This window comes from Chiloscyllium plagiosum, unplaced genomic scaffold (genome assembly GCF_037043375.1).
Source record: "Chiloscyllium plagiosum isolate Xiang-an unplaced genomic scaffold, Cpla_swu_hap1 HiC_scaffold_19, whole genome shotgun sequence".
Classification (NCBI taxonomy): domain Eukaryota; kingdom Metazoa; phylum Chordata; class Chondrichthyes; order Orectolobiformes; family Hemiscylliidae; genus Chiloscyllium; species Chiloscyllium plagiosum.
In genome coordinates, this window is record NW_028270157.1 from 45,013,540 (window position 1) to 45,034,948 (window position 21,409).

General features: G+C 40.7%; 1 protein-coding gene across 4 annotated transcripts in view; it reads left to right on the forward strand.

Annotated features, from left to right (window-relative positions):
• The first annotated feature begins 2,786 nt into the window (after nucleotides 1-2,786).
• LOC122559376 (uncharacterized) overlaps nucleotides 2,787-21,409 on the forward strand; it is a 42,027-nt gene continuing 23,404 nt past the window's right edge. For all 4 annotated transcript variants that reach the window (XM_087997284.1, XM_043708827.2, XM_087997282.1 and 1 more), the window contains exons 1-4: nucleotides 2,787-3,277; nucleotides 14,220-14,432; nucleotides 17,968-18,327; nucleotides 20,107-20,246. In XM_087997284.1, the coding sequence (XP_087853410.1) occupies nucleotides 14,229-14,432; nucleotides 17,968-18,327; nucleotides 20,107-20,246 (704 nt within the window). In that variant the 5' untranslated portion in view covers nucleotides 2,787-3,277; nucleotides 14,220-14,228. The remainder of the gene's footprint in view (nucleotides 3,278-14,219; nucleotides 14,433-17,967; nucleotides 18,328-20,106; nucleotides 20,247-21,409) is intronic.

Below are 21,409 nucleotides of genomic sequence, written 5' to 3' on the forward strand. Positions count from 1 at the left end.
GAAATGGGGTAAGGTGGGGGGAGGGGAAATGAGGAAACTGGTGAAGCCCACATTGATGCCCTGGAGTTGAAGTGTTCCGAGGCGGAAGATGAGGCGTACTTCCTCCAGGCGTCGGGTGGTGAGGGAGTGGCAGTGGAGGAAGCCCAGGATGTCCTCGGCAGAGTGGGAGGGGGAGTTGAAATGTTCGGCCATGGGGCAGTGGGATTGATTGGTGCGCATGTCCTGGAGGTGTATATGGAGGTATACATCACATCATCCGCCGACATTTCTGCAACCCGGACCCCACCACCAGGGATATATTTCACTCCCCACCCCTATCTGCTTTCCTTAAAGACTGTTGCCTCAATGAGTACCTGTTCAGGTCCACAACCCCAAACAGCCCACCCTCCCCTCCTGGGACCTTCCACTGCCACCACAGGAATTGCAAACCCTGTGCCCACATCTTCCCACCCCTCCTCACCTCTGTCCAAGGCCCCAAAGGAGCCTTCTACATCCATCAAAGCTTCACCTGCACTTCCACACATGTCACTTACGGTACTGTTGCTCCCAATGTGGTCTCCTCTACATTGGGGAGACTAGCTGCCTACTCACAGAGCACTTCAGAGAACACCTCCAGGACACCCGCACCAATCAACCCCACCACCCCGTGGCCGAACATTTCATCTTCCCCTCCCACTCCATCGAGGGCATGCAGGTCCTGGGCTACCTCCATTGCCACTCCCTTACCAGCTGACGCCTGGTGGAAAAACTCCTTCCACCTCGTGACCCTTCAACCCCATGGCCTCAATGTGGACTTCACCAGTTTCCTCATTCCCGCCTCCCCCAATCCCAGTTCCAACCTTCCAGCTCAGCATTGTCCTCATGACCTGTCTCACCTGTCAATCTTCCTTCCCACCTATCCACTCCATCCTCCTCTCTGACCTTTCACCTTTACCCCACCTCCATCCACCTATTGCACTCTCAGCTACCTTCTCCCCAGCCCCACCGCCCCCTCCTATTTATCTCTTCAACCCAAAGGCTCCCAGCCTCATTCCTAATGAAGAGCTTTTATCCGAAATGCCGATTTTCCTGCTCCTTCGATGCTGCCTGACCTGCTGTGCTTTTCCAGCACCACTCTAATCTTTACTCTAATCTGCAGTACCCTCTTTCGCCTGCAAGGAGAGGGTGATTTCCTGGGACTTGGTTCGATCCAGTGCAAGGTGATGCTGACCTTGGCTGCAGTGACCTGCTGCTCGTGGTTCAGCAACATGAATGTTAGCTACACTCCTTTATAGTGCTTTTTTATGTGGATCACTTGCTGGCTTCCTTTAGTTGCTGTTTTTAGTTTATGAACTATCCACTCTATTTTGAACTCCATTCCCTCCTTTTGTTTTGCTTGCTGCCTTTAAATGACCTATTCCCTTTTGACGAATAAAACTACAGTAAATGTGATGGATATCAGTGAGAATGACTCCTAGATTGCTTTATACTGGTTCCTAATACAAAAGAAGACGGTTTTGGCTGATGGAAGTCAATCATTACAATCCCCAAAATCATTTCTGCAGGTGATTCCCAGAGTAGTGCACAACTATCTTCACTGCTTAATCAATGGCCTTCCCTCCATCACGAGATCAAAATTAGAGATGTTAGCTGATGATCACACAACGTTCACTATTTGGAACTCTCCAGAAGCTGAAGCAATCTGTGTCCATATGCAGCAAGACCCGAGCAATCCCAAACCCCCTGCAACCAGAAAATGTAAAACCTGCTGGCACATCCCCCACCCTTCCCCAACCTCCTCACCTCCATCCAGGGCCCCAAACAGTCTTTCTAGGTGAGACAGTGGTTCACCTGCCTCTCCTCCAACCTTGTTTTCTGTATCCAGTGCTCCTGATGTGGTCTTCTCTACACTGGAAAGACCAAATGTAAACTAAGTGAATGTTTCGCCGAGCATCTCAGCTGGGCCTGGAGGGGCTGACCTGACCCCCCATTCACTGTCGCTTCCCACTCCCTTTCCGACATGACCATCCTTGGCCTCCTCCATTACTACAATGAATCAGACCACAGATTAGAAGAACAACACCTCATCTTCTGCTGGACAGCGTATAGCCCAGAGGACTCAACATTAAGTTCTCTAATTTTAAATAACCTCCCTTCCCATCACCCGACTCTCTTCCCAGCCCCTCCCCTCCCTTCCATTCCTCTCTTTGACCCATCCTTCTAGCCACCAACTAGATTCATTCCTCCCATCGACCAACCAGGTCATATCCTCTAGCTATATTCACCTATCCCCACCTCACCACCCTGCCGCCCCCTCCCTTTTATCTTACACCATACCTAGACTTGAAGAAGGGTTACACCCAAAACTATTCCTACTTTTTTTTATACATTTGTATCTCTGAACAGGTTGATTAATAAATATTTTTATATTTAGAATCCTGTGTCTTTGTATGGAGTTGTATCTTAGTAGCATGCAGTGAAACAAAAGCTTGATATTACCTGGATTAAACCACTAGATGCATTAACATTTCAGTTGATTCATTCTGTTACTAAAGCTTGTTTGCTTTAAAAATCACTTTTTATGATTGTAGCTAGCTGTGGTAATAGCCTGAATGTTTAGTTGGAGTATCATAAAACATGGATAGTCAGAGTAATTTAAAACTATCTCTGCGTTGAAAGATTAGTATACACCAATTGTATGTGGTCTCCTAGGTAACAACAGAAACATAAACTCATAAGAAGGAGACTTCAGAATAGAAACCGAGAGAGACAGGAGGGCATCGATATAGTGAGTTATTGAGTTAAGTCTCTCGTGACAAAATAGAATGTAGGAAGACAGTGAAATGGAGCTACCAAAAAAAAGCACACAGGAAAGTAAAAACAAATGAGGAAGTCACAAACAGACATGTTTCCAGGCTGGTATTTTGAAACTGAGATGTACACAAAGAAATAAGCAGTCGTATAGAAGACACATACTGGAAAGTTACAAGTATAGAGACATTACATGCTGTACAGTCACAGGAGGAATGTACATGTATGTCAAAAAGAATACTACAGACAAAAGGTGAGGCACACGTAATCAGAATTACAGCTGGAGAGAAACTCATTATAATAGACAGAGAAAGAGATAAATATCAGAGAAAATGACAAGCTGAGAGAATATTTTTGCAAATTGAGATCCAACCTGAAAGGATCAAAGAATACCCTACAGCTTCAAGCAAAATACTGGACGGAATAAGTGTGTACAAGACAAGAAACAATCCAGACATTAAAAGGAAAAGGATTATTTCATCCTGCTGTGAGTCCCTTTTCACTGTCGAATAGCATATTTGAAAACTGTTCAATGTTTGTAATAGGAGCATTTTGTGTGTAGGTGAACAAGCTATCTGTATTCAGTTTTGGGGATGTTATGAAAAAGTGTTTCTTTGTTATATTATTCCTTCACTTTTTCTCAGTTTGTGGTTGCAACAATAGAATGCCAATATTTATTCAAGTATCTGGTGGTAATTGCAATGGAGATAAATCCTTGATGTATCTTTGTGGGCTAGGTGCACATTGATTTCCTGGCGGAGACCATGTAAAAATGTAATATCTAAAAATCTTAAACTCAAGGCTACTTGTTCAGAGTTCAGGTATTTAGGATCTTCTTAGATAACCATTTCTGACAATGTCACTGCATTGATATACCTCCACTCTCATGATTATTGATTTTCTTCTCTCCTTGGACGGTTCTCGCTTGATGTTACGGGTAATTTCTGGAGCCTGCTCAAATGACCAATCTTAACTATGGCTGGCATCATACCATGTTAATATTTGCTGGTGGATTATACTGTGATAATTGATGGAAGAGAGGAAGTCAAGATTATTTCTCTAAAACGCAACAAAGCCCATATTTGCACCATTAGTTGTACTGGAAACAAGTTTCTTTATTAGAATGCTTATCTCAAGCACATGCCTTTTTGAATTCATTGTAGCTACTCTCGCCTCTTGTTGCCTCGTTAACGGGCAAAAAGGTGACAAGATCCTTATGTCCTTAAAAAACACAATCAGTTGGGCTCTGTCAATGGACTCATTGAACTGCAGCGAAAAGTGTTCACAGTCCTTCAAATTCTGCAGTAGTTGCTGAAAGATGTCTGTGGACGAAGTTCTACACATCATGCTACTGAATTGCCATTATTTCTTCTTTATTCTCAAAGACTTTGAATGTAGAGTTCATGGCCACAATCACTTTTTTAAATTACTTCACCATCTGTGAAGATGGCAAATGTGAAGTGATGCTTCAATGTAGGTCTTATCTTTTGTTGTATGTAGGTTTGTAAACAAATGACTTCAGCTTTCAAATACAGCCTTCAACTCTTCAACTTTCTTTGTTTAAAGCATGCTGTTCAGGGGAAACCTAACTTTGAATTCACTGCATTGTTATGTGGTTTCATTCCAAATACCCACTTCTACTTATCAATATACTCTGGTAACAGAGAAAGCAAATGTTCTTTTGTTTTAAAGTTATGAACAGAAATTTATTTTCATGGAAGCTGTATACTTTTTTGTTTTTTTTTTAAATGGCCCGGATTCTCCAGGCATTATTATTGCTTTCCCTTGTAGTTTGTAACATCACTCAGCTACTGCTCATACTGCAGGTCAGCCTCTGGATCCACATCTCTAGAACATTCGGAATGTTGCTGCTTTCAACTGTGAGGCACCAGAGGTCACTTCTGTGATTGCAATTTGCTTCAGAGCTCCGGATCTATTTGCATTACTTGGATATTGGATATGGGTTGCAGCAGTGTTCCCCATAATTTGTTTTTTATCCAGCACAGACTTTTTTGATGATAAGATGAAGAACACAAAGCTGCAGGTCTACAGAAAGTGAACAGTGGAGCAGGACTAGCTGAGCTGCTCTTGCAGGGACCTTGCATGGATATGATGGGCTGAATGGTCACCTATGTTTCTAGTACTGTAATACATTGTTTTCAGTTCCAAGTATATTTCTGATTCATTAGTTTGTATTTCCAACACAAAACTTACATTATCATGCAATGATAGTCCATCTGGACCAAGTAGAAACATGATGATAAAGTCTGTTAAAGCCTGTGCTTTTCTCTAGCTGCACAGCTCCCAAAAGTAGAAGTCATGCAGGGGCATGATGGTTGATATGTGCACAATGAGGGAATATGGGCAGATGATGAAATCAACTGTCAGACATGCCTAGTGAAGGAACACTGGCAGGCAGTCAGATTGACTATTAGAGACTGCAATAGACCAGTCAATTGCAATCTACAAGTTGGAGAAAATGATGGTGGAGTGCACTTAACTTTCCCTTTTTAGTATTATTCTGCATTCCAAGCATAGTTGATATTTGCCTTCATTTCGCCTGCCTTCTGGTCTCATTTACCATTTTTATGACTTTCTATGACCATTCTTTAGGTTCCCATCTCTGAGAAGCTGGTTTAAACCCTCCCAATCAGTACTGGCGAATTTCCCTGCATGAGAGGGTTGGTGTGAACTTGATGGGCTAAATGGCCTGCTTTTACACTGTAGGGATTCTATGAATATCAGCCGCAGTCATGTTAAAGTGTGATACATCCAACTTGAGCAGGTCCCACCTGCCCCAGAATTAGTCCCAATCCCTCAGAAATCTGCTATTCTCCTTCCTGGACCAATTTTTTTCCATATTTTTCAATTGATAAATCCTCCTATTCCCATGCTCACTATCACATGGCACTGAGAGTAATCCTGAGATGACTGCTCTAGACATTTTACTTTTTAATTTACTTCCTAATTCCCTAAAATCTGCTTTCAGACACTCGATTTCTTCTTCTCTAAGATCAAAAATCAAGCGACATTAAGTTATAGTCAAACAGGTTTATTTGAAATCACAAGCTTTCAGAGTGCTGCTCTTCCATCAGGCATGCAAGGAGTGGTGCTCCGAAAGCCTGAAACATTGACTTAGCTACTCCGAGGGCAGTGCCCAAAGCAAGGACTTCTGACTGTGGGTCCTCACAGAGATCTTGCAAAAGCCCTGTCTTTGTAGACTCCCTTGTTCAGAAGATTAACTCTATTTATGTAATTTCTTCTTTATTCATTTGTAGTTTGGGGGATGGGTGCTGACACAGACTGGGGTGGAAGGACTGTAATTCTGACCTTTGTATTCCTTTATTTTCCTACTTTATCCCTAAATTTTGTATTATTCTAATATATTCTGAAGAATCTGTATCTAGGAACCTTTGTACCTAAGATTTTACCATACATGCCAATTTGTAAACCTTTCACTGTACTTGTATGCGTACATGTGACAATCAAGTTAGTTCTAATTCTCAATTTAAATATTCCATACATGGTTCTCTGCCTTGTGGATGCACAGTGTGTCTCCAACCACCACTTTGAGTTCTGGAACCCAGAGGTCAAGCTTACACAGCCACTTATACTACTTGCAGATATATTTGTCTAAGGCACGTGGTACATCCATGACTTCCCACATACTGCAGGCTGTATTCCACTTGACTGAGCTAATCTGCTATACTGTAACTTTAAAAACTCTTTATTACAATTAGAATAAGTGGTGAGTAACCGGTAAGTTATTCTAATCAGTTTCTTTTCCTATACCAAAGTAAAAGCCAAAGCAAAAGAAAGAAAACAAAACATTTCCTTGCCCTCCTGTTTGAACTTCTTTATTGAACAATTCCCACTTTACACTCTACAGAAATGCAGCACAAAGAAAACCCTTCCCTTTTTTTTATCTCTCAAACAACTGCATTCAAACTCCTGAAAAGGTCTGTTTTAACCAGACAATTTGTTAGCTAGCTGGAACCGCACTCAGAGACCTTGTATATTACTATTGTAAGGCTAGAATAAAACTTAACATCTCTTAACTTAAACAGTATCTTTAGTTAATTGTTAACTTTACACAGAAATTAATGCTCACCAGTTCTCAGTGCAGACCAAAACAATAATAAAGAAGATCTTTTTTAAATAATATTTTTCATTGTTAATATCAGCTAATATGGGAGACAGGAATGGAATTTTGGTAGTCAACACAATTTGGAAATGACATAAAGAGATAAATAAGAGATAAACTGGAGATAAATTCAAATTCAGAGTAAGACGGTGAACCTTTGACCTGGGAAGTTTGGTGGATTAAAGGAAAGGATAGAATTAATAGAGGGAGTGAATTGGTCTTCAGCTTATTGCTAATGAAATGCATGATCTCTGGAAACTATTGTTGAAGGTGAGAGTGGACATGACAGGATTGTGAGCTTTATTTGTAAATATTTTTATTGAGAAAAAATATTTAAAATTTTTTACAAAGTTACAAAATTAGTACAAAATAGTATAACAACCTTATAATATAATAACATAACAAATAAAACTACTACTCTACTCCACAAACCACTGATGAGAGAAAGAACAAAAAAACCTACAAAAACTACAATTCAATAAATAACTAAGAGAAAAAAAATTAAATTAAACCAAGGTAAATTAAGTTATATTCAGTTAAGTTACTGCAGTTAGCACAACCCCACTGAAGCTCCCCACCACCGGGAGCATCAGTAAGCAAACCCGTATTTGTTCAGGATTCTTCCTCCCAGGGGCCCCCGGACCGCCAGACAGAGCCCTCATGACTACACAAAGACCTGACCGATTATAGTCAACAAATCTGCATCCAAATAATTCAGTTGTGTTTTCTGGTGCACCATACTCATAAGGAAGTCTGGGGAATGTGCTCCATAACTAACCTATGCCAACCCAAAAGTTCTGGGGGATTCTCCGACACCCAGCTCATTAGAATGTTCTTCCTCGCACAGAATTAAAGAATATTAAACAGTTTCTGCCCATGCACGTCCAAAGAGGGGAGATTTGGCAAACCCAAGAGGAGGGACACTGGATCCAATTTAACCTCAGTTCCCCAAGACATCTTCCAAAACACTCGCTATGGCACCCTAATACCTACGAAGCTTGTGGCATGACCGCAAACAATGAGTAAGAGTGCCAATATCTGTTTTACATTTGGGACACGTTGGGGATGCTACTGTCTTATATTTCTCAAGCCGCTCCGGTGCCAAATGAGCCCTGTGGCACACCTTCAGTTGCATAGCCTGCAACCTATTACAAATTGAAATCTTCCTTACGTTCTCCCAAATATCCTCCCACACCTCTGACAAGATTTCTACCCCCAATTTCCGAATCCAGATTCTGCATAGAGTCCTTTGAAACATTACTTCATAACAAGTGATAGAGGGTGCTGACCGAGAGTGTGACGGGAGACAGGAGCACTCTCCTCTCCATATCTGACTTATAGGGACTAACCATCAATATAGTCTTTTTCTGTAGAAAGTCCCTAACGAAAGAGGTCCCTCCTAGATAGCTCATATTTCTGACTCAGCTGCTCGAAAGGCATCATGACCTCCCTGTTGAATAAATCTCCTAAACAGGAGATGCCTCTAAACTCCCAAAGTTTAAAGCCAGAGTCCAATAACCCAGCCAGAATCCTAACATTCCTACTATGGGAGTGAAAGGGGAAGCTTTTTGTAAGTTGCCCTCACCTTGCCGCATCACTCTCCATGCTTTAACCGTGTTAAGGACAATCGGATTCCTGCAATGGTCCATAACAGTCCTCATCTTGTCCATAGACAACAAATTGATGAGGGGGATTTTGCCTGGGAGACCTCGATATCCCGCCAAGTTGGTCACGAGTCTTGGCAGGCTCAGTCAGCCACATAGGATAGTAAGGAACTCAATTGATATTTCTTAAAGTCTGGAAAATCCAAACCTCCCATCCCCTGTGGACGCTGCAATTTGTCCAGCTTAATAAGAGGCCGCCTATGACACCAGATGAAAGATCTAAGCCAACTTTAAAGCTTCTGTGGTGCTTGCTTTGGCAGCATCAAGGGGAGCATTCACATGGGATATAATAAGCGAGGAAGAACATTCATTTTGACCAGAGCTATTCTACCCAACCAAAATATTGGAAGATCCTCCCAACGCTGAAAGTCCTGCCTTATTTTCTCTAGCAACTGCACAAAATTACCTTTATATAATTGATTGAAGGCTGGGGTGATAAAAATTCCTAAATACAGGAAATCTCCCTCTGACCATCTGAAAGGGAAACGGGTTCCATTCCCAAAATCAGATATTTTTGTAAGGCCCCCCACAGGCATGGCCTCCGACTTCATAAAGTAAATTTTATACCCTGAGAACAAACCAATTTGATTAATCACTTGTATTAAATGGGACACAGATGTCATCGGATCAGTTAAAAAGAGAAGAACATCATCCATATAGAGGATGATCTTATGTCTGCCTGACCCTATCTCCAGGGCAATTATATTGGGATCCCTCCAGATGGCCTCCGCCAGCAGCTAATGGTAAATAATAGTGGCGAGAGAGGGCACCTTTGTCAGCAGCCTCTGCCAACCCTAAAAGTATCTGACCTTATACCATTTGTGAGAACTGTTGCTTTTGGATCACTATATAACACTGCCACCCACCTGGCAAAAACCCCTCCAAGACCAAACTGCTCCAGTACACAAGAGGTACGGCCACTCTACCCGGTCAAACCCTTTCTCTGCACCCAGGGAGACTACCATGCCCAGAATTGAACATTGCTGGCATATCTGGACCATGTTTTACACTTAACTAATGTTGTTGTTAGACCTATGACCCCTGATAAAACCTGTCTGGTTCTCCTTTACAATGATGGGCAAACCCGCTCCAACCTTAACGATAGCATTTTTGAAAGAGTTTTAAAATCCAAGTTCAGTAATGTTATGGGCCTGTATGAAGTGCAATCCTCTGGAGCTTTCCCTTTCTTAAGAATAAGAAAAATATTGCTTCTCTGAGAGAGAGGATGGAATGCAGTCCTGACTTTATGAGTAGTTGTACATCTCCAAGAGTGATCTGGCCAGCATATCTATAAACTCCTTATAAAAGTCACTTTGAAAACTGTCTGGGCCAGGCACTTTCCCACTCTGGAACTGCCTCACCGCCTCCAATATTTCCTGGATTGTCAAGGGAGCATTCAGAAAGGATGCCTGCTCTGAAGTTATGCCTGGGAGGTCCAGGATCTTAAAAAAGGACTCCATCTTCAAAAATCTGTCCTCACAGCCCTCTGACCGGTACAGCTCCGAGCTTCCTAAATGCTGCATTAATCTTTTTGGCATCGCAAGTAAGATTACCAGCACTTTCTCTGATGGATGTCACAGATTGGGGGGGGCATTCTTCTTTCTGGCCAGGTACACTAGATACCTATCCAGTTTATCACCATACTCAAATAACCTCTGTACTCGCAAAGGAGATTTCCCTTTTTGCTGTCTGGGTGAACGCAGCATTCAAAGTAGCCCTAAGGACTGTAATCCACTCCAATTTGGCTACAGACAGTCTGTCAAAGTAAGCTAACTCAACTGCCTTCAGGCGAGCCTTGAGCAAATGTTGCTGTTCTCCCCTCTGCCGCTTCTGGGCCACTGAGTAAGAAATAATCAAACCCTTGCATAGGCCTTTGCAGTCTCCCAGACACCAATGGATTACTGGCCGTAACATCCCAAAAGTTTTTAAATTCCTGTGAAAAATACTCTATTAACTTGATATCTTTCAAGAGGAAAGGGTCCATGCGCCAGTGCTGGGAGCCTATCCTGTTACCACCAGCCTTGACCTCCAAGTACACTGCCACATGATCGGAAATGGCTACGTTCTCTATTCGGCAAGACAGCACCGAATTCAAACAATTCTGGTATAACACTTAAGTGGCTTAGAGAAAAAGGTGAAATCCCTTCCTTCGGGGTGAAGACACCTCCACACGTCCACCAACCCCAGCTCCCTGTTCAGATCCACCAACTGCCTGGATTGTGGGCACATACCTGCAAGACCCCTAGGCATCCTGCCCACTTCAGGATCAATAAGATGATTAAAGTCTCCCCCTATAATTGTATGACGCATCCCAAAAGCTATCAACCTGGAAAGCATATCTGTTAAAAATTTGAGGGGATGTGTCAGGGGGCAATATTCATTCAAAATCCCATATTCCTCTCCATGTATTAAAGCTTTAAGAATGATAAACCATCCATATTCATCCTTAATTTGGTCTAACATTTGAAATGGGAGATTCTTCTGGATGAGTATAGCAACCCCTCTACTTTTCAAATTAAAGAATGAGAAAAACACCTGTCCAAATCCTCCCTGTTGCAATTTCAAGCGCTCCTTATTGGCTAAATGTGTTTCTATAAGCAAGGCTACATCGACTCTCTCTTTTCTAAGGCTTGAAAGTATCTTTTTTCTCTTAATTTGTGAATGACTCCCCTTAACATTCCATTTAAACGAATGGCTAGCCATAACCATCTAAAATGGGTGGGTGGCACGGTGGCTCAGTGGTTAGCATTGCAGCTTCACAGCGCCAGGGACCTGGTTTCGATTCCTGCCTCAGGAGTGTGGAGTTTGCACATTCTCCCCGTGTCTGCCTGAGTTTCCTCCGGGTGCTCCGGTTTCCTCCCACAATCCGAAGATGTGCAGCTCAGGTGAATTGGCCATGCTAAATTGCCCATAGTGTTAGGTCCATTAGTCAGAGGGAGATGGGTCTGGGAGGCTTGCTCTACGGAAGGTCGGTGTGGACTTGTTGGGCCAAATGGCCTGTTTCCACTGTAAGGAATCTAAAAAAAAAGTCTGTGACCTCCGGGAGGAAAAAACCCACTCATAGTGTGCCAAGTGAAAGCAATAAACAGTTCATATAAATTTTTAAACTACCAAATCAAAACTTCTAACCAACAGAAAACACAAATAAAAGGAGACTTTCCCCCTTGCCCACAGGGGGTGCTCATACTACCCACGAACTCCTCCATTGTTCCTTCTAGCTGAAGCCATGCCCCACCCCAGACAACACAAGGTAAGAAAAAATACACACATCTTACAACAAGAAAGTTAAAAGTAGGCACTCAACCCGTCCCATCCATACTGTAATCCTAGGCACTCCTCGTAGAACAGAAATACATAACCTCTCTAACCCCAACCGCCCCACCCACATCCCATACCAGAAGTCAAAAAACAAAAGGAAATGATAAGAAAAAAGAACAAAGGATTATGGGAGGGTAGAGAGAAGGGAAAAGAAAAAAGAAACAATTATGACCCCACATATATTTTTAAAAAGCCCCTCGACAACAAGAAAAACCAGGCAAATTACAAGGAAAAACAAAATAAACATTATTGTCCATATTATTCAAGCCAGCCAGTCTATTTTAAAGCATCCAGAAAGTCCTTTGCTTTTTCCAGTGAGTCAAAATTGAATACGGACCCTTCGTGGCTGAAACGTAATATTGCCGGATGTCTTACAGAATACTGGATATTCAAGTCCCCCAGTTGCCTTTTTACTTCATCTTATGAATCACAACCACAGAAAGGTCTTGGAAAACCATAACTCGTGATCCTTTGTATATCAGAGCCCGTGGATCTTTCCCCAGTGCTCTAGAGGCTTCCAGCATCATTTGCTTATTTCTGTAGTGCTGGAATCGCGTTAGGACCAGGCAGGGGCGTTGTTCCAGCCAGGTCTGCGCACTGCAAACAGGTGGGCCCCCTTGACTTGTACCCAGCCTACCTCAACTTCCAGCTTCAGAAACTACAGGAGACATTGCTCCAAGAAGCTGTCGAGCTGGCCTTCCTCCTCCTGAATTGGAAGCCCCACCAGACGGATGTTCTTCCGACGACCTCGATTTTCGATGTCATCAACCTGCCCCTCCGATGCCCATGCCTGCTGTTCCAGGGCCTGGACCTGACCTGCCGAGGATTCCGCTGCGGTTTTGGAGGCCACGGACCATTGCTCCACCTCCCCAACACGCTGCCCGAGATGCTGGATCTCCTGGTCATGTTTCTGCAGCATGACAGAGATCGGTTCAAGCCTGGCCCGGGTCTCCTCCATCGCTGAATGGATCTTCTCTCAGAGTTTCACAGACTTCAAGACCAGGCTCTGCTCCGGTCCCCTGGGGCAATTGCGAAGGCTGATGCTGTGGCCATGGGTGTGTCCGTTGTTGCTGGGGAGGGGGAGGGTGCCCTGCTTGCTGCAATCCCTGCGGTCCCTTCCCTTTGGTAATTTTCCTAACTATTTTAAACTGACACTGAAAAATTCTAGGAGTCAAAAATAACTATTTCTACCACTTTGGGTAATAAAGGGAGGATGAGTGCACCACTTTGTCTGGGTTCTGGTGCAGAGCTCAGCAGAGCAGACCTACTGGGTCACCGCCATCTTGAATCCACAGGATTGTAAAATTTAAAAATGCTGCCTACACGAACAAAAAGCAATCAAATAACTGGGCAACTATAAAGTGCCACACTTGGAGAGTCAGCTGGAATCTTCTCTGTCTTCCAGAATTTGTTGTTGTATAGAGTGTGCATGTGTAATGAAAGAACAACCATTCAATTGCAACTGAGTTCAAACATTAACCTCTCCATTTCATCAACAAGGAACTTAATCAATTGGCCCTAGTGGTATACCACAGAGACTAATTGGGACATTCTTCATATCATTATTATTTTGTCTTATTGGTACTAGGTTTAATCATCATATGTTGTTTTCCTGTAAGTTCCTGTTAATAAATGTGTCTCTTCAATTCCTAACAAACCTTCAGTAATAACTTGTTTGATTGTTGATCAGCTTTAACTAGGATCATTACGAACTAAAATGTGTACTAAGCAAGCTATAGTCATTCAGTTTACTGACCAGGCTAGTGTGACAGGGCTGGTAGCCACAGCAGAGGTGCTATTTCTCAGATGGTATTTTAAAATTGAGGCCATGACTGCTTGATTAGGTGGGCATAACAGATCCTGTGGTGTTATTTCAAAGACACGCAGGAGGTTTATCTTCAATAAGCATCACATAAAACAACTGCCTGTAGTGATCTGTAAAAAAAATAGTTTGGGCACAATTTATATTGGGTGTGATGTTTGGAGACAGCATGATGTAATATTGGGGAAACATTGGATTGTTATTTGATGGCATAATTTGCAGATGAAGCAATTAGTATTAATACCAAAATATCGGAAGTAGGAAAATGCTGTTGGGTCTAATAGTTTGAATATAGTGTTATATTAAATACAATACTTCAAAAATAACATTGTTATTGTGCGGGATTTTCCATCGTGCATTGTGAAAGGGACTGTGCTGCACTGAATTATGGAATGTCAGTTTTAAACACCTTATTGGATCTGAGGAAGAGAAACTGGAGGTTCAATATGGTGCATAATTAATTACATTGTTTTCATTTCAGGGTCTCATTATGGCAGTCTTTTTTCCTTTATGTTTCACCGGGAGCCTTCTTTTCAGGAGTATTAAAGACAAGAATGTAACCTTTGTTCTGGACATATCTGAAAGTATGTATTCCAAACTAGAAGCAGTGAAATACTACTTAATCCAGGCCCTGTTCACTCAGGCCTCTGCAATGATTAATAGCAAATTCAACATCATTGCATTCGCTGGCAAGGTAGGTTGTTCAGTAAGTTACTTCTTTAGTTTATTAAGTCAATAAAAGACTTAAGTACAGTTAAGAATAACATTGTAGACATAAATAAATATTTATCTAAATCAATATGTCACTAGTTCATGTTCACCCTAGCATCTTGTGATAGGAAAGGGGGTGTGAGACTGCTTACACCTGCATCATTTATGAGAGGGGATACTTTTCTTTCCCTCCTTTCACATGCTTGTACTTTCCTATTTCAAGCTTGATACTAACCTGTCTCATTGTTATTTAAAATTTATAATGACACAGGGTCTTTTCCACTTTGAACCTCTCCATTTGCAATTCATCTGATTGCTTCATCTTTTCCTGTTGTACCCATTCTATTCTCACTTTCTATTACATCACATCTATATGTTCCATAAGGTTTCGTTCTTCATCTTCAATGGATCTTGCTCTTTTACTGTGACAATTATTTTACTTAGTTTACTGTATGTTTTCAAGGAATATGCCCTTGAGAGATGAGTAGGTCCATGTACTGAGCTGTGTCTTGTCTTTGTCCTGCAAAAATGATATCATGTGATTGGATTGTGTTATTGTCAGTCTGCTTCATCCTCCTCTTATCTTCTCTAATTTGTGTTGTTTTCCTTTATGTTTAATTTGATTTTGATTTGGATCCTTGGGTCCAGATTTATCAATACATCTCTCTAAAGCATCTTGAATATCTTCACACGAAAGTGGCCATTCAATCCATTATGCTCTTTAAAAGGGCTATCCAATTATTCAATCTCTTCTGCTCTTTCTTAATAGTATAGCAACTTTTCCTTTCAATTTATAATCTTAATTTTAAATTCACTATTCATCCAAAGAATTCCAGTTTATTCTGCACTTTTTCCTCTGGCATTATGCCAAGAACAAAATTTAATCGAGTTCTCTTCAAATGTTTTGCATTATTTGTACAATATATTTTCTGCAACTTTTCTTTCTAGTTTATTTGGGCCAGTTTCCACATCTTAATAAACTCAGACTTTTCCAGTAAAGGTCTTTACCATTCTCTTTCTTTTTCAATTTTAATTATATTGTCATAACTACATCTTAGATGTTACGTGATCCTTTTGTTGCCTTCCTATATTTTCTACTATTAGAGCCAACAGTGTCTTCTTTGTCATTGAGCTAAAATCTAACCAATCTAACCAGTTGTCCTGAGCACCTTTTTGTAATCATTCACCGGGTGTGGTGTCTCTGGACAAGCCAACATTTATTGTCCATTTATAATTGTCCTTGAGAAGGTAGTGGTGATCTGCCTTTTTGAATGCAATAAAGATATTTTAGAGAACAGTTAAGAGCCATTCAGATTTCTATTGGATTTACAAATAGGCCAGAATGGGTAAAGATGTTTGATGTCCTTCATAAACTACTTCAATGTTTTGTTTTCTTATTTCCTAAACCTATTTAGTTAACTGAAATTCCATAGCTATTGTGGAAATAGAGACAAGTTGTCAGTTTAAAAAAAAAATTGACTGTCTGCATGTCACTCATCCTATACCTGGTCTATTTTCTCAGAAGTTCTCAAGCATTGTAATTAATGTACAATATTTGTAGATAAAGATTTATCTCCATTAGATGGTGCCTAACTTTCAAGTGCTCACCGGGATAGAGAAGAGTACTGGTTATCAAACCTATGCTTCATCAGTTTTAGGACTGAGATCAAAATGTGTAACAGTTTAGCTGAACAACACTTTGGTTTTGGGACTTGAATGTATGAAGACAGGAAGTTTTAGAAGGCTGGCATTTTGAATATACTTGCCAACACACTGCCCCCCCCCCAAAAAAAAACAAAAGACAAGCAAAAGATGAAATTACAAATGGAAAAAAAACATGTAACTGACACCTGAAGTGCAATATATGCAACACATCTGGTGAAAAATCATGGGCTCAATGTAGAGCTATCCACTGGAGCAGAGAATCATGTAGGAGGCCACGTGTCTGAATTCTAACCGCTGGAAATGTGCCCAGATATTAAGTGCGTGGCAGTAAGGTAATGGCATGGAAAAGTTGCCCATTGGTAACAGAACCTCACTAAAATGATTCATAGGCCATTAAATATAATTTACATCAGTTTAGGCAATTTAACATCACCTCCCAAATATAATTTAAGCAACATAGCTTTCCCATGCCTTCATTAACCAGCCCAGTTAAAGCTGGTTACTTATAAATAGCTTAAGAATTGCTTTGGCTTCTTGGACAGAAGATACAATTTTGAAGACTTGTTCCCTGTGTAAAAATGTACAGATCTGAAAGACTGAGGAGTGGTGACTCAGTCAGCATGCTGTATGATCCCAGCTGATGGAATCAGGTTCCATAGTAGAACCTGGCTTGATAGATCACAAGTTTTATTCTTCTTTTATGTTTATCATGGAGGTCAGTCGCTGAACATTGTAACACTAAGCTGTCAATATACTTTTAACTGAAGAAAGTTTATTACACAAAAATAATATTCTTTATTAATATTATTATTCCTAATTCCTTCCTGACATCAAATTTGCCCTCACCATAAGATCTGACCATGTCACCCTCACTAATTGACCAGCCACCATATAATTGGATTCTGTCAGCCGACATGAATGTCAGCCAGATTCCTGATGACTTCCAATCTCACTGGAAATAGCCATAGCAGGAACACTATGTCCATCTCAAAGCTTTCTTAGTGAATTAACACAACCTCTTTTGCTACATTCCTGAAATCTCTCATGGTGATCATTCATGACAATATGTCTTAGTAAATTTCAGTTACAAATTTCATCCGAAAAAATATGTCAGTGTTGAGTAGATGTGTAAAGCCATGCTTATTGCTATCTCTGCCTAAAATCAATGGTTGCTTTGATTTGTCATTCTAAGCTAAATATTTATTCCATTGCATGTGTGTGTTATTCAGCTGCATTGGATAGAGTAAAGTGACCAGACAACATCTTCTCATTAAGTGTCCTGATTTCTCAACAACTTCATATGAATAGATCAAATTTCATTGTTTTCACCTTTTTCATTTGTGTCAAACAGAAAAGCTGGGTCTTGAGGCAGAAAGTCTGCATGAAATGGTGTCATTCTTCCTGTAAACACCCATCACATAGAATTGCATTGCAGGCAGCAGATCGATACCAATGCCCACCACCACTCCCCTAGACCCCAATTGAGTTGCCACTACCTTTTCGGTGCTGATAGCTCCAATGCTGCTGAAACCTTTTAAATGATCTGCAAAATAATGTTGCCAACTCTGGGTGGACATAATCCAGGAGATGACAACACATGATCTTTCATCTTCAATTGTCCTTCCCTCCAGACTCCTTGTCATCAGTTACCCAACATTTCCAACATCACCCATCCTCACCTCCACATGGTTTCACATTGTATCCCAGTTTTGACTTTGGACAATCTGAGCAGGTCACCTGAGGATCAAAAACATCCAATCCTCCCCTGTGTAAACCAATGCCTGATTAGTTACACAATTAAGGCTTTTGCAAATCTGAGTAATTTAACATTTTTTTATTTACCTTTTCACTAGGTTGCAAAATACAGTGACAATTTGATTGATTGCAAACTTCAGGCAGTAGAGAAAACTATCCCATGGATCAAATCTTTGGAGTGTCAAACTGGTAGAAACATGCAACGTGCTTTAGCTGTTGCATTAGATGATCCAGCCACAGATGCAGTTTGCCTGATTACAGATGGGATACCTGACATCAACCCGCAAGAAATCTACACTATGTTGACATATGCAGCAAAAGCTCGACCGGTACACACTCTATATGTGATGGGACGTCACAGCAGATCTGAGGCTCATGAGTTCTTGGAAAAGATAGCATGGCAGACTGGTGCTGCCTTTCAAACAGCAAGACTCAACAGAAGTGATTCAACAGAACAAGTGGGTTTGAAAATGTCTAAAATAATGATAGTAAACTGAGGATTTAATACTTGTGGTGTATGGGACTGTCTTTTACCATCTACAATAGCAATCTTTCAATAATTGCATTACAATTAGGGACATGCTAAAATTTGTGTGTAACAAGATAGCTTATTTCCAAATATGTAATAAGGCAGTTCCATCTATTTTAAAAACTTAGGTTTAAGATAAGATCAAAAGATATTAACAGAAGTTTAAATAATTTTGTATTTTGTTTATACTCCCAAATGTTACAGCAAAAGTACTAAAATTAAAATGTAAATAAACAACGTGGGCGGCACGGTGGCACAGTGGTTAGCACTGCTGCCTCACAGCGCCTGAGACCTGGGTTCAATTCCTGCCTCAGGCGACTGACTGTGTGGAGTTTGCACATTCTCCCCGTGTCTGCGTGGGTTTCCTCCGGGTGCTCCGGTTTCCTCCCACAGTCCAAAGATGTGCAGGGTCAGGTGAATTGGCCATGCTAAATTGCCCGTAGTGTTAGGTAAGGGGTAAATGTAGGGGTATGGGTGGGTTTCGCTTCGGCGGGTCGGTGTGGACTTGTTGGGCCGAAGGGCCTGTTTCCACACTGTAATCTAATCTAATCTAATCTAATCTAATATCTTTAAAATTGGACATTCATTCAATAGATCCACATTGACCCTCTGAAGAGCAACCTACCCAGAGCCATTCCCCTACATTTACGCCTAACTAATGCACCTATCACTACAGGCAATTTAGCCTGGCCAATTCACCTGACCTGTACATCTTTGGATTATGGGAGGAAACCCACACAGACATGGGGAGAATGTGCAATCTCCACACAGACAGTCACCCAAGGTGGGAATTGAACCCTGGTCCCTGGTGCTGTGAGGTAGCTGTGCTAACCACTGAGCTACTATGCTGCCCCAATACTTCTCTTCAAACTGAAATTATTTTCTAGAATTTTCCACTCATGTTTATCATTTTGTGTTAGTTGTGTTTGAGATTCATATGGTTTAACTATTTAAAATACGTTAAAGATATTAAATAATGGCAAAGTGTAAAGTTTCACTTGTGGTACAATTACAACATTTAAGAGGCATCTGGATGGGTATATGAATAGGAAGGGCTTAGAGGAAAATGGGCCAAGTGCTGGCAAATTGGAGTAGGTTATCTGGTCAGCATGAATGAGTTGGACCGAAGGGTCTGTTTCCGTGCTGTACATCTCTATGATCTATATCCTTTTGATCGTTTTATTCTGGGGTTGATGGAGAATTTTCAGTATATTGCTCATAGTTTACTAGATTTTAGGCTAAAGCTTTTGCTTGCACTTGAATATGGTAGTAGAATTCTATGTATGCCACAATCTCATAACTTCATTCCACAGTATCAGTGGAAAATTGCTAAAAAGAAGCCATTATAGTAAAATAATGCATCAACTCTTACATTTTGTTTTGAAGTAACTTTATTTCTGCAGTGAGAATTTCATAACATGGGTCCCAGTGGAAGTCTGTGGAGGCAGAGTGATGGGGTTCTTTACAGAGCACTTAGCACCCTTTCTCATGGACCCTTTCTCACTGTACCTAATCTAATACTGAGAGCTTTCTGTTGTGCTCACTATCTTTTCAATAGGGATTATTTGACATCAATATTTAGGACAACAATGATAGTTATTGTGATGACTACAAAGTCAATACATTTTTAAATATTTATAAGAATAAAAATTGAAAATGATATTACAAGGCTTCCTAACAACAGTCCTGGAAATCTTATCATTTGCAGCTTATTCCAGTCTACCAATTCAACTATTCTGACCCAATGATGATAAACTCTCCAGAACCAAATTGCTGCAACATGGTTGCTACATTGAGTGGAGATCCCTACAGCCCAATCGGGCCATTACATGTGGCTGTGCCTTTCAGGTATGACATTATGAGGAGCAGCATGGTGTTTATATTCTACCCTGAAGAGTTTGCCTTCTTATCAGTTCGAATATCTGATCAGTAACAAAATATTGGAAAAATGTTGATTGCTATCAACAATAACAGCAGCTTGCATTTATGTAGCACCTTAATTGTAGTAAAATGTTCCAAGACACTTGACAATAGTAAATATCAAACATTATATAACACTGAGCTTGTGATAATGGTTTATTTCTTTAATATATTGTTATTATTTGGAAGTTTGGATTTTAAAGCAGATGAAAAGCAATTTGGGCTTTAACTCTGTGAAGATTACATTTTTATAACAAGTCAGAAAGTCATTTGTGAAGGGGCTTAGATAGCTTGTCAATTATGTGATTAAATTACTACATAAACTTCCTGGGGAGTTAATTGCTGAATTTTTACAATACCAAGTTAAATGATCTGCTCAGAAACAAATGGTCAGGAGTCATTAATAGGTTGAGTTCAGAAAAAAATAAGTCATCCTAACAGGAGGGTAGTTTATAGTTTGTAAGAAGTGAAATAAAATCCAGCTGTCAGGATTAGAAAGAGCTGGTAACCCTTGGTAAGAAGGAAATCTTAAAGTTAAGGTCAGAGATATAATTCTCTGAGGTTGAGTGACTGGAAAGGATTTTGATGGGAACAAGATTTTAGTCTTTCTTTGTTGATGTTTATAGTAAGATCTTTCAAAAGTGTCAAATTATATATAGGTTAGTTTTTATTTCTTTTATGTACTCAAGTTATTTTCTTTTGTTTAAAGAACATTAGTAACCTGTTACAAATACGTTCAGTGACTGGTCACCAGGATAGCCAAACTGCAAAAATGAAACTTATGATGTATTAAGCTAGCTTTCACTCCAGGACTCTGACTTGTCCAATATTACCATTCGCTGGGATTATGACAAGGTGCAAAAGGAGACAGTAAGATGCATGGCCAAAAGCACAATCAAAGTAATAGGGTTGAGCCCATCAGAATGCATTGGACTGTTTAATCTCCTTGAGGATTATGTAGTTGTCTTCATTGCAGCACTACTAGAATTCTGTTTTTTGGATTGATTACTGATCTTCTGACAGTGGAAATCCTGATTGTATTTCACAGTTAATACTTAATGTAGCCATGACCCAGGGAAGTGGGTTAGGAC